We start from the raw sequence: 14054 nt of genomic DNA on the forward strand, positions 1-14054 counted from the left end.
ACCCGTGCTAGCTGTCTTTGCTAGTATAAAAATGAAATCAAGGTCCCAGAACCTCTTACCAAATGCTCCAGTGGTTCTGGTACCTGTCTGCATAGGAATCTTGACAGCAGGTGACAGTATTGCACTAACTTTGGCAGAATTCCTGGAGCTCAATGAAAACTTGTGTAGAGGACTCCCCTGGTTCTCCCAGGCCAGTCTAAGGCAGAAGCAGAAGGCACAGGGCCTGTGCTAACAGTACTGTTCCTGGAACAGACTCAAGGCTAACACTTGGTGAGCCATCATCCTGGGCCAGTTCGATGCTCTCTTCTATGAAGGAGTGAAGAGGAAGCTGGGCAGAAAGGGCCAGGTTTAGAAAAGCCTTTATTGCAAATTCCATTCTGCATGTTGATTTTTTTTTTTTTTTTTGAAGACACCAGTGCATCTTCCCTGAGCACAAAAATAGAGTTATGACTTAAGAATAGGATCTTTCTTCAATCAGCACTCTTAAGTCCCTATCATTTAAGCAAAATCAAAGTTAGGGATGTGATCTTGCAGGTGAATAAAATGCTTTCTTTTCTCAGAACAGCAGCAGTGGTTTTGGTAGGATCAAATGTGATCTCCAGGATCTTGCTTTTGGGGTGCCAGGGGCAGGCTGACATCACAGAGCTTACAAGGCCAGGGCCGTCTGAGTGTCTCAGCTGGCTCTACTTTTGGCCAGAGAAGGGCACAGAGGCCTTGTCGCAGCCTGCCATGCACGCTTCGATTTCCTCCACAGTCCGGGGTACACATGTCAGCAGCTCCATGCCGCTGTCAGTCACGACAACATCTTCCTCGATCCGCACCTGGGCCAGACAGATAGGATGCCATTGTAACCATGCCAAACTGCTCCGACCTGACCATGCCACCTGGGAGAAGCTTTCTGAGGGATAGGACTAGTCTTTGTGACAAGACAGACTGGTCTCAAAGCCTCTGGGAAAGACAAGGCCTGTTGCTTGTAGTACATGCTTACATGGAGCCTCTGGACCTGGTGGGTTTTTAGGAGAATCCCTGTCTATTGACAGATGAGCACCTGTTTGGTGACAGCCCACATACAAGGGCTGGCTATCGTTCTACCTTTTCCTGTGGCACAAGTGACAAGCATTGGGTAGTGGACATTCTAGGGATAAGAACGTGGAGCTCCCAGCTACTCACCCCACCAAAGTTGCGAAAGCGCTGCAGGACCTCTTGGTTAAAGAAGCAGGCTTGGGCCGGGTCTGCCAGGGCCTGGTCCAAGAGGTGGTCAATGAAGTAGATGCCTGGCTCCACAGTCAGTACCATGCCCGGCTCTAGGTGCCTTGCCGTACGCAGGCTTCGCAGGCCAGGTTCATCGATGCGCTCTACACCCTGTGGAGAGAGGAAAGGTGGGGGGACCCAACTGATAGGCCCAGGGCTGGCTACTAGGGTCACTGCCTCATTGAGAGGCAGCCAGACAGGATTGGCTCCAGCGCAGTCTAACCCTGTTGGTCTGGGCCACCCAAACCTTCTACCCTCTGCACATACCTCTGTATTGGGCATTTTGACTCTGGCTACCCTCAGATCTGCCTAAGGACATTGATAATGCACACATGCAGGGCAAGCTGCCAGGTGGGCCTGAGACTGGCTGGGTGTCTGGCTGCTCTGGCCCTTCTGCAGGTCAGAAGCCAAACCACAGAAGCCAGAAAAGCTCTTAGGAGGTTGCATGGCCTGCAGGGCCTTCCTTGTCTTTTCTTCCAAGCAACTCAAGTGGAAATGGCTGGTCCTGGCTAAATCAACCTTTTTGTTAGAGGAAGGGACAGGTGCTTGACATCAGGACGGGCCTGTTACCACCAGTACTGGCCTGTAAGTACCTGCTTGTGTCTAGCCTATACCTGGGCCTTGGGAAACAGCCCAGCCTTATGGCCATTGAAAGAACTAGTGATCCTTGCTTTCTGCTGAGGCTCTGGCTCCTCCCCCAGCTCCCCGGGGCACCCATTGGCCTCTGGACAGGGCCTCTGAGCAAGTGGGCAGCAAGTAAGCTTTCTGGTTAGGATCTGAGTTTGCCCTGCCCTACTTGTGGCTCCTCCAAGGACGGCCAGCTGCTGGAGACGGAGCTGTCATTTCTGACTGTTTGAGGGCCAAGAACATCAGACTTCAATTAGTGGTTCACGTAAGGTAACTAGAAACAGGCTGGCTCAGCCTCCAAGGCTGGGCACAGTGCGGAGGGCTGGGGCTGGGATTTCATGAGGCAGGGACGGCCTCTATGCCCTGGTGTGAGCAGGCCAGGACAGAGGTGGTGGTAAAAGCACCAAGCTTCTTGTGGGTCATGCTCTGGGAAGAAAGAGCCCTGGCTGGTGCCACCATCAGCCTTACACTACTTGCCTCTGGAACAGCAAGCTTGAAGGCTCTGGGGGAGGAGAATGCTCCTCAGAAGGCCCCGGGCCTCTACTCCAGTGTGCTCAGATGAGAGAGGTGCTCTTGTCAAGGGCAGGAGCCTGCTTCCTGCCTGTGTGCTTGCTCCAGAATTTTCCAGCTGCCCCTGAGAGTTTGTACCTTCTGTAGCATCTCATTCCTGTCCGTTTACTTCATGCTACATCCTAAGTGTTTGTCCCTTCTCTGTAAGCCATGGCTGTGCAAGCCTGTTAAAGGTCAAGGCCTGATCCAGGTCCTGGTTGGTTGGGGTTTTAGTTGTTTTGGTGCTGGAACTCAGGTTTTGGGCATGCTATGCAAGTGTTTTGTCGCCCAGTGGGCCCATTCCATTCTGTTCCATGGGTGTATAGGGGCACAGCTTCCTGCCACCTAGGAAAGTTTAGGACCATTACTCCAGCTGGGATCAGGGCATACTATAAAGAGTTTGCAGTGAGGGCTACAGGATACCTGTCTGAACAAATACTCCCTTAGAGCTGTTGCTCCTGGGGTCTACTGAGTTGGGGATTACAGGCTAGCTTCCAACAGAGAGCAGAAGAGGAGGGTGAGCCAGTTCAAGTGACTACATGCCCAGGATGGGGACAGGATGGGTTCCCTCCTCTTGGTCAGGGATGCCAGCTATGCTAGGGGTGACCATGCCTGCATCTCTGCCTGGGCAGAGGGCTCATTAAGGCCTTAACTTATACTGGACTCTGAGAAGAGACCCAGATGTGTCTGTCTGTAGGCCTGAAATAAAACAAATGACTTTTATAAGAAAAGCCATATTTTTCCACAGTGTTTATCTGTCAGAAGAATAGACCAAGCACAAAGGGCTGCTTACTGGAAAAGATGAAAACAGTTTGCTGCCAATTTTCTTTGGTGGAAAAAAAGGACTTTGGCGACTAATGAATAAGGAACCTCAACTAACAATGTCTGGAAGGGCCTGCTCTTGGCTCCCTGCACACAATAGGATGGACAGAAATTAGGAAATTAAAACTGATTTTGTTTCTCCAAATTTAACTGTTTACACTTGAGAAAAAATAATTGAATAATAATGCTTCTCTTGAGCAATCCCCCCTCCCCCCAAATCATTCTTAGTGCTTTCAAAATACCCCACAGCCAAGAGGCTGGGTCTAGTCTTGGCTAACTGACTGGTGGGCCCCAGGGTGTGCACCAATTGCACAATCAGCCCCCTGCACGGTAGGCACCAGGCCAGGCTGGGCAGCAGGGACAGGCCCTAAGGGGCTATAGCCACCTGCCCAGTAGGGCTTCTCAGGAGCCCTCAGGCACCCACTGGGTGGTCCTTTGAGAGCTGGTAGTAAGAGGGAGAGGAAGCCCCATTTGAAGATGCCCTTTAAGCCTTCCTCTCCTTCCAGTGGCCTGGGAGGGAGAGGATGAGCCAGCTAGGGAGGAGGAAAGGGACCTGCTGCTGAGGTTCTGAGGCTGAGGGAAGTTGAAGTGATGGACATGTGGGGTTTGCTAACTGCCCATGAGACCTGGCTTCAGTTCCATATCTTTTGGGGACTCTGTGCACAGATACTACCACAAAGCATATGTCTTGGGGCCTTGTAGGGAGAGGCACCCATCTGCAAGCCTGAGGCCTATGCAGCTACTGGAATAGTCAGTCATTGACCCACCACCCTGCAGTGTCCAGAACCCCAATTCTGTGTATCATGGGGAGACCCATCCTTCCTGTTCCATTATATCCCCAGCAACCCCCTGCCCCCCTCCCCAAAACAAAACAAAACCCACATTACTTTAGTAAGGGCCAGGCTTAGTGAGGCCACCATGCACACTTACCTCAGGGTAGCCTCCCACGTCATGCACATCTAGGCCCAGAAAGTGGCCAAGTCCATGTGGCATGAATACTGCTCCCAGGTGGACCTGGAGCATGGCATCCACACTGCCACTCAGGAGGCCAATGCGTGCCAGTTCCTCCAGGTGGATACGATCAGCCAGCCGATGCATATCAGGCCACCAGACCCCTGTGGTTTAAGGAGGCTATGGTAAGCCAGGGTGGGTGAGATAGCCCAGGCTGCCTTTGAAGCTCAGGGCCCTGAGACTGCATCATCACACTGTGGGATCAAGCTTCTGTCCCTCAAAGCCAGGGGTCTGGTTCTGTCCACCCAAGAGCAGACATGAGTAGCTCAGGCTCAAAGGAGGCTTTGCTGCTGGAGGTGGGGCAGGAAAGGGCTGGGGCCTGGGAGAAAGCATCCCTGCACACCCGAGAATGGCTGACTCAAGTCTGGAAGCTGCTGTGGGCACAAAGGTTTCTGTGTGAAGGTACAGCTGGCATGGCTTCACCTTCTGGTGGGCCTGGATGTCTAAGCCCAGGCTACTAATCAAATTCAAACCTACCCCATGTTTCTGGGGCAAAGGCTACTGTGGAGAGCCTCCAGTGCTGGCTAGTTTTATGCCACAGGCTACAATGACCTCAATCAAGAAAAAGCCTCCATAAGATCAGGCTGTAGGCCGGGCGGTGGTGGTGCTCGCCTTTAATTCCAGTACTTGGGAGGCAGAGGCAGGCAGATTTCTGAGTTCAAGGCCAGCCTGGTCTACAAAGTGAGTTCCAGGACAGCCAGGGCTATACAGAGAACCCCTGTCTCAAAAAACCAAAACCAAACCAAACCAAAAGATCAGGCTGTAGGGCACGCCTATAGGACATTTTCTTAGTGATTGATGGGGGAGGGCCCAGACTACTGTGGGTGGGGCCACCTCTGGGCTGATGGTTCTGGGTTCCATAAGAAACAAGCCACAGGGCTGGCGAGATGGCTCAGCAGGTAAAAGCACTGTCTGCTCTTTTGAAGGTCCTGAGTTCAAATCCCAGCAACCATCTGTAATGAGATCTGACACCCTCTTCTGGTGCGTCTTAAGTCAGTGTACTTATGTATAATAATAATAATAAATCTTTGGACTGGAGTGAGCAGGGACTAAGCAGAGCAAGCAGAGGTCCTAAAATTCAATGTCCCAACAGCCGCATGAAGGCTCACAACTATTAGCTACCGTGCACACACACACATACATACATAAATCTTTAAGAAAAGAAACAAGCCAGTAAGCAGCACTCCTTCATGGGTTCTGTGCCTCTGGGTTCCTGCCTTGGCTTCCCTCAACAAACTGTTAAATATAAACCAAATAAATACTTTCTCCCCAAGTTGGTCATGGTGCTCCATCACAGCTACAGACACCTTCTAGGCACATAGCTTCCAGGGCCAGATGGGCTCTGTGGCTAAGGACAGATATCATCACTGCTTGGATAAATAGGGAGGCCCCTGTAGGGCCTCAGGCAGTGTCAGGGCTTCCCTGCCTGCTGTGGAGATCCCCTTCAGCTACTCTCTTCTAGGGAGACCACTAGACAAAGACCCCAAAGGCTGGTCAAGAGGGTAGACAGCATAGCTCTTAAAGCACCTCCCAGTCAAGTTCAACCTTGTATCTAGAACTTCAACTCCCAAAGGCCCTGCCATGCCCTGCTCTGGCTGAGAACCAGATGTGCCCACACCTTGATGATCAATGCTGGTAGAGAGGAAGGCTGGGAACCCTATGTAGTTGAAGACTCTATAGCAGGGGTTGCCTGAGACAACCCTGCATATCAGATATTTACAATTCATGATAGTAAAATTAGTTATGAAGTAGCAACAAAAATATTTTTATGGCTGGGGTCACCACAACATGAGGAACTGTATTAAAGGATTGCAACATTAGGAAGGTTGAGAACCACTGCTCTATTGGATCCTGAACTGGAAAGGGTCAGGCCTGGAAACTTAAGACTGCTGAGCCTCCAATGCTGATAGAAGCCTGGTAAGGGGGCCCCTTCCTTGCCAGAGAGATGGTCCCAGCAAGGCTGGCAGTATGGGGTCTTGAGGGTACAGGACTAGTTCATAGGGTGCCATGTAACACATGGCCCAAGCTGTACATGTTGAGAGGTGGGAGATGTTCTGTCTCTAAGGCTGGACCAGCCTTCCTAGGGTCTAGAATCTGCTTCCGGGCAGCCCTGGGGTGTTTCTGGTTACTGCTGCCTCACATTTGGGGGCCTCCTGGATATAACTCCTTGGCTGACCCAGTCTGTACCCTTGTGGATGAGGCCTTTCTCCAGTGGTTGGCAACTCAGAGATGGAAGTTAGGTAACTGGAATTCCAGCTGTTACCTAGGCAAGCTTTCCTGATTCCCTGAGCCACAGGTGCCGCCTCTGTCCAAGAGCCACAAAGCTGGCTCTAGCTTTGTGTCTCCAGGGCACTCGCCATCAATGATCTGTCACCAGCCAGAGCCTGGTTTCAACACTCTGGCCATCATGCTCTAGAAATGTGAGTCACATCTGTGCCACCTCTGGCTGCTGCTCTTTCCTAGGATCCAAATGGTCAGACCTAGATCATTCTGCCCTCCACACTGGCCCCACTCCTGGAGGACTCTTCAGAGACCAGGTTGCCTTTCTGCTCTAGAAGCACATGTTACAATGGGATCTTGGCCTTGGTTAAGCTATCCTTGTGGGGTGGTGGTGTCCCAGCATCCAAGTTGCCTCTCTGAAGGCATCCCTCATCCCCAGTGCTGCTGTACACTACCTGACAACATCTGCTTAGCTCCTTTTCATGTATCCTCACCAGGATGATGGTGTCCCTTGTGATACCCTAAGACTTGGCTTGGCAGAGCATGTGCTCCTCAGGTCCATATGCTCTTGAGTTCAGGTTCTGTAAGTGTCTAAAGAGCTGTGCTCACTCAGCCCCAAGTCAGCCCAGAACAGGGAGCCTAGAAAACATATTCCCTGAGTGGAGTCCTTCCTTAGTCACCACCAAAGGAGAAGAAATAGTCTGCCTCCCAGCCTGGCTTATGCCTGACTGAGCCCCAACTGAGAAAAGGCATCAAGTAGACCCCATGCTTCATGGTGGCTCCTGGGGGGCGGGGGGTTGGCACTTGCCAGACATAGGGTCTGGCCCCTGGGCCTCCATCTTCCTTGCTTGCACAGCTCTCTTGGCTGTAAGTAGGGGCTTTGTGCCTGTGTGTGGTTAGGTTGTGACAGTGATTAAACCTCCAGCGACTTGGCCTCAGCATTTGGCATGGGTGGTAGTTATGACACCCGTGGCTGGGGCGGGGCCCCTGAAGTGTGTGAAGGTTGCCTTCCTCAGGCAAGACTGCGGCTAGGCACACACCGCTCCTGGGCTCCTTCCACCTTTGCAGCCTATAAGGCCCAGGTCCAGAGCTGGGAGGCATCCCTGGATCCTAGCAGACCCACTCTAGACATTATAGTACCCTTTATGGATGGGGAATGCTGCCTTGCTCTCCTACCTCATCGCATTAGTGCCGCTAAATCTCACCCTGGCTTTCTAGAAACAGCAGATTCCCTGGGTACTGCTCAGAGGCATGGGGAAAGTGGTGGGCCACGTTACTCCTGGGGTCTCACCTATCTTTGTGTGTGCTTCCCACCTGCAGGCCCAGTGGCTAAGATGTCTTTTCAAGCTCCTATTCCTCATCTTGGGCCTCTGGTGGAGAGACTTTCTCCAGGAAGTCCCTTCTGATTGGCCCTTCCTGGCCTACCAAAGCCAATCCTTGATAGCCCAGCAGGGCAGCAAAGCCTGGTCCTGAGTGGGTGGGGTTCTAGCCTTGCTCTGTGCCTGGCACTTGCTAAGTATGAAGAGTAAGCAGAGCACTAGCCTTCCCATGGCTTGTCATCAACTGGAAATGCATACTCCTGGCTTCATAAGTAGCCTGCATCCCACTCTTAAGATCAGAGTATCAGGATGGGAAGAGTATCCTAGTGGTTAGCACCACACCACCTAATAATGACGAGAGCTCAGAGAAGTGATGGTTTCTGTGCCCAGGCTCCAGGATGGGTTTCTGCTGGCCCCCTGCTCCACCTGGCTTCCCTTACTAGCACTCCAATGGGCCTGGAGCCTGCTGCTGCTGGAGCCAGGGAAGCCTCTAAGAGTTTCAGCAGCATCCATCAAAGCCCCAGGCTTCCTGCCCAGAGTGTGACAGCCCTGGGGGGGCTCCTAAGCCAAGCCAGGAAGGCAGCAGATCCCCCTCGCCTGCCCCCAGGCTACTTGGTCAGACAAAGAGCTCACTTCATATGTGGACAATGGCCCTCACGGGATAGTTGATGTGGGAGCCAGGCCTGTGGGGTGTGGGAGCAAAGGCATAAAGCCCAGGTCTCAGGGCAGGCCTCGGGAGCTACAGTGAGCTAGCCGCATGGCAGGCCAAGCTGGCATCAGGCCCAGGGCCTCTAGCCCAGCCCACCCTGCAGTGTCTACTTCAGGACCTTGGGGACTCATTCACCCTTTAGAGGGGCAGGAAGCAGCATGTGTCCAGGCTGCAGGCGCCTTGATGCTGCTGATGAAGCAGAGGCAGAGCTGGGAGCTGTCGTATGCATACTTCCTGAAGCTCTTGCCTCTACAATCTGAGAGCACACATGCAAGTACTTGGAGCTAGGCAAAGAGAGCAGGGAGCAGGCCTTCCATCCTGTAACCAGTATGAATGGTGGACAATGGACCTCAGGTGGCCCTTCTGGGTCTGGCTCCTGTAAAGGGCACCATAGGGTAACATGAGGTCTCTGTACCACTAATGACACAACCTCCATATTCTTCATCATTCTTAAGGACAAGGGACAACAGGAGATGTAGCCACTTGCCCAACTTGCCAGTCCAGGTAGGAGGGAGCCAGCCCCTCTCTCCATACACTGGTTAACAGAAGACATGGAGTCAGCTGTTGTGGACACTGCCCTGTGTCTCTCTCTACTTCACCTGCACATCACCTACATTCCTCTCAGCCTCATGCTATCCTATCTATACACACACACACACACACACACACACACACACACACACACACACACCACACCACACCACATGCACATACTTAGGACCACAGCAGCTTTCAGCAACAGCAGCTCAAGCAGGGTGTTGTGTGGGGCAGATTGTGGCTACACAGGATAAGGAGAAACGGTGGATCGTGGGACGTGCCTGCCCCAATGCTTGATAGAAGGACTGAAACTTCAAGACCTAGCTGGGTATAGTGGCTCATGCCAGTCTGCACGGCAGCAGCATGGGCTGCTGGCCCTGAAGACACCAGAATCACTTAGAACTTGGACTCTACCCAGCCAGGATGAATAGTGTTCTCCCAGGTGCTGGAGTGGCCTGCCCACCCTGCCGACTCTCCAGTGACCTCCTGGTGAAGCTCACCCCACCCTTACTCTCTAAGTGACAGAGCCTGCTCCTCCTCCTGGCTCAGGACAAGGAGCCAAGGCCTGCATTCTTCAATCCCCAGGGGCTGCAGCTGCTGGTCCACGTGTGATCTGATCATTCTCGTTCCTGCCTTTCCCCTGGGCGTCGTTGTGTGATTTCCTGCCTGTCTTTATTTATTCTTCCTTGGAAGGTCTCAGGAAGCAGCCGGGCAGTCTCAGCAGGGCGTTTGTCTTGGCTCAGGAGCTGAACCCACAAACCAGGGGCAATTCCACTGAGATGGGCAGGGGGCTGACTTAGCCACTGCCAATTCACCACTATGGTGAGGCGATCTGTCCCCATCTGCTGAGCAGCTTTCTGTGAACACAGGACATTAACCCTTGTAGACCCTCAGAGTGTCATAATCTGTGGGAACAGCTGGGGACACTGTTCTATCTTCCCACAAGGAATCTTCAGGCCACCAGCATGAACTCCCCTAGGCCAGGTCTGTGTCTACCATAGCTCAGCATTGACAAGACTGGATCTTTAGGGTGGCTCTGCCTCATGTGGTCCATAGGAGCTGAGTCTGGATGATGTAGACTACTGACTGCCCCAAGTAGTCTGCGTAGCGAGAAAAGGTGACCAAGTGGGTGTAGGTATCCAGCCAAGGGCTTCTCTGAGTGCAAATGGGGCCTGTCTTTGTGAGCCAGGCCACTTTCTGTACAACTGGAGTAGGTTGAGCTGGCCAAGCTACTAACTGGTGGTGATGGCCAGTGCCAGCAGGCTTTGCAGTGACCAAGACTCAGTAGCTTAGAGGGATGGAAGCATGGTGCTCCTGGATTAACAGATGGAGACACATTGCTGAGTGGACAAGCAGGACTCCTCTCTCCAGTTTGCCCCCCTTGCGTCCATACTCCGGAGGCCTAGCTCCTCCTCCAGCCTCCACTGTGGCACATGGCAGACAATTCTGTGCCCTTCCTTCCTGTGTGGAGGTGGGATCTGAAGCTCCATGCTCCCATGGTGACCACTGCTTTACCACCATGACATGAGGGTGGCTGGGCTCAGGTTTGCCTTGGGACTGTTCAACAGCAGGCTCTGCTCTGACTAGTGGGAACAGCCTTTTCTGGCCCAACTCCGGCATTTCCCTGCTGCCTGCAGGGGTTTGAAGATAGTACCTGATGTGACAGAGCAACTGCCAGATCAACCCATGTAATGACATAGTCATCTGCAGAGAGTAGCTTGAGGTTGGTCTCACAGTCACTGGATGGCAGAGACCCCCAGTGCTCACTCCAGGGACTGTGCCCAGTGAGGGTCCTCAGTTGGGAGATGGCCCAGCCCTTGGTGGAGTGTCAAGTTCCACATCATGGGAGATAACATTCCACCCCACCTTCCCAGCCCAAACTATACCTCTGAAATACTGATCACTTAAACAGTGAGCAAAACGAGCAAAAATGCTTGCCTGTGGTATAAAGATAGGAGGCTCTGGGCCCCTTAGGTAGCTGTCACTTGACTTGAGTTAAAGGGACACAGTTTGAAAGAGAGTCTCCAGCTCCAGGTTCCTCCAGGGCTCGCTCATAGGTCTTACTACAAATGAGAACCCAGGATTTTGGACTGTTCTGAGTCAAGGGGCTGTGAGGGCCACAGCACTGCCCAATCTGATCCGCAGAGACAAGGTTGCTTTTTGAGTTGCCGTGTCCTGCAGCACCCCAGGTGAGCTAGACAGTGCTGCTGCCCCTTGCAAGGCTCTGCTTCCAGATTTTCCTTGCCTTCCTTTTAGGGCGTACTGACTTTTTGTCCTGGACTCATCCATCTGTCAGGCTCTGGTTCTGCATGCTGAGTGAGGGTGCAGAGCTGTAGGGTTGGCTCCTGGCTCCAGTGTTGTCCTGCCACCACAAATCCCTGCAGTTCCTAGCCTCTGATGGGAGCTCTGAAGGCTAGTCCACACTGAAGGGCTGTTCTCAACATGGCTCTTCTGAAAATGACTGCTATTGAGGTCCCTCCACTGCTGAACAGGGCCCTGAGATCACAATGTAAATCATTCCAACAATGGGACATGGGGTCACAAGGGACTATTTAGCCAAATGCTGAACCACCAAGTTCTGGGGCTACAGCATGCCACATCCTGGGGCTTTTACAGTCCCGGGGAGCAAGATCATCTTCTTTGCTTTCTTTTCTTTTTTAAAATCAGGGCACCACAGGATATGCAGGTCTGGCCACCAGAGTCTTTAGAGATACTATGAAAGTCCAGATCTCAGGCCTCCCGTGGCCACCACCTCCAGATCACAGAAGAGCTGGATGGCTGCAGCCAGCTCCCTGGCCCTTCAGAAGAGTGTGGATGCTTGGGACCAGAGCTGGCAAAGCCTGCCCTAGAGTGGACTCTGTAGTAGGATGGGGAGCTACCCTGCTGGTTGGGGTACAAGGAAACCAGAGGGCTAAAGCCCAGCTTGCAACCAGCATGCTGCTGGGCTGGGTCTGGGTCTTGCATTCTGGGTGCCTTGGGCCTCAATGTGTTGGAGAGCTGTCTGGGCTACCCCTACCCAGGGAAATCTGGGCTGTCATAAGGCAAGCTGCTTATCTGAGATGAGGTACGGGCAAGGGAAGCAGGCATTGAGTAGCAGGATATCTTGAGCTAGCACCACAAATTTTCACTTGCAGCCCTCATAGGGGCCTCATGTGGAATAAAAGTGGGGTCTGGATGGCCAGGTGGGCCATTCTACCTCTTTGGTTCTGTGACCACCCAATGACCTAACCCTGCTGTTTACTGGTAAAGATGGCAGAGGCTAATACTTCAGTGGGGCATCTCTGCCTGGTGTGGTGTGAGTGAGTCACCAGGTACAAGACAGATGGGGCAAGCTGCCCCATGGCCAGATGGAGCCTGGCTGCAGCAAACAGACTTTTAGGTAGTGTCTAGTAGCCATGTGTCCCTGTCCCTAGAGGGCTGGTCTGGGGGTGACTGGCACCTGAAAGCTGTATTCAGGATGTACACAGGGTGGGTTCAAAGTGAGAATCCAGCAGAGCCATACATAGCCCTAAATGCTCCCCTTCAGTCTGAGATACCTATATAAGGCAGACTCCCTGATGCTACTAGGTGAGGCAGGCTGAAACAGCCAATGCCATGCCAGTGTTGTAGCTCAGTGCTGTGGGTACCTGCTCCCACATCTCAATACTATGGGCTGGGGAGGAAGGCAGACTCATCGGATAGCATGTCCAGTTGTTGAACTAGGATCAGGAGGTCCCAGAAGGAAGGCTATAAAATTGGTGTCACTTTCCCCTACAGAGAATGGTCATGCAGTGAGATGCCGTGGGGTAAAGTTTCTGGGGGGGTCTGTAGGTTGTATGAAGGTGCATGGGAAAGATCATACAGTGGCGGCCATACAATGAAGTGGGGGGAAGCTGGTTGAAGAGAGGACACCAGGCCGAATACCACTACCGGCACAGGGACAGTGACCATAACAGATGGCTAACTCGTGCTTGGTGGTCTCGGGTACGCCCTACCATTCAGCTTACATCTTAAGGAGTGCTGTCTCCCCACATACAGGTAAAAACCAGTCTCAAGGAGTTGCTTCATGACTCAAGGTTGTATCCTCTGAGTGAGGTTAGAGCTTCCTCTGGAGTTCAACCAGATGCCAGGTTCCAAAGCTGGCCTGGACTTTCCTCAAGTGGACTCTGTTTTGGGATAAAAGCAAGGGACATGTTGATGTTCCAATGACCAGTGTGGGTGGAGGGATGTGTATGGAGATGTGACTGGATCAGACATGGGGTCACGAGGGGTTGAACTTCCAGATTCCACTTGGTTGGTGGTCAACCCTGTGCTCTTAGGGTGTTTTGGGGGGTGTCACATCACTTGGAATCTAACTGGCCAAGCATGTGGAATAGATGCAAACAGACTTCAAGATCTGCTTCCTGCGGTGTCTGTCAGTCAAGGTGTATGTTCAGTGTCCCCCATCTACCAGACAGGTCCTCAGCTGGTTCGCCTGCCCCTCACCTGGCTTCATAGTGCTCATGACAGTTCTGCAGCTCCTGAGCACTGCTTCGTAGATGGCCTTCTGGTCCTCTGTGAACTTGCCATTGGCAGGGAAGGAGCAGGTGATGTCAGAAGCAAAGCAGTAGTACTCTCCACCCATGTCGAACAGGCTGTGGGGACAGGGCATTGTGAGGCAGGTGGGCAGATGTTCAGAGGTGCCAACCCACACACCCCCTTCACTCCTTTTGCTGGGGCCTGGCTGTAGCAGGGAGCTGAGGTCACCTCATCAGATGTGACTGATGGTGGCACATGACTTTAATCCCAGCATCCAGGAGGCAAAGCAGGGGAGGATCCCTGAGTTCATGGCCAGCCTAGTCTGCAGAGCAAGTTCTAGGCAGGGGGTAGGGGAAACAACTTTAAGCTCTGCCTGGGCTACAGAGTAAGTTTGAAGCTAGCCTGGAAATTTTGTGAGATCCCCACCCCCCATCTCAGAAAAAAGTAGAAAAAGCACAGGAGATATTGCTTAGTAGTTTGTGCTAGCCAGCCTAGCACACATGAGATCCTAG

At 52.6% G+C, this 14054-nt stretch overlaps 1 protein-coding gene across 1 annotated transcript in view; it reads right to left on the reverse strand.

Annotated features, from left to right (window-relative positions):
* Positions 1–343: 343 nt before the first annotated feature.
* The window catches only part of Pepd (peptidase D), a 133432-nt gene continuing 119721 nt past the window's right edge, over positions 344–14054 (reverse strand). The window contains exons 12-15 of the mRNA XM_021168233.2: positions 13510–13658; positions 4180–4364; positions 1171–1362; positions 344–821 (exon numbers count right to left, since the gene is read on the reverse strand). Coding sequence (XP_021023892.1) covers positions 684–821; positions 1171–1362; positions 4180–4364; positions 13510–13658 — 664 coding nt within the window. The 3' untranslated portion in view covers positions 344–683. The remainder of the gene's footprint in view (positions 822–1170; positions 1363–4179; positions 4365–13509; positions 13659–14054) is intronic.

The sequence above is a fragment of the Mus caroli genome, unplaced genomic scaffold (genome assembly GCF_978045245.1).
Source record: "Mus caroli unplaced genomic scaffold, Mus_caroli_1 scaffold_8, whole genome shotgun sequence".
Taxonomy (NCBI): Eukaryota; Metazoa; Chordata; class Mammalia; order Rodentia; family Muridae; genus Mus; species Mus caroli.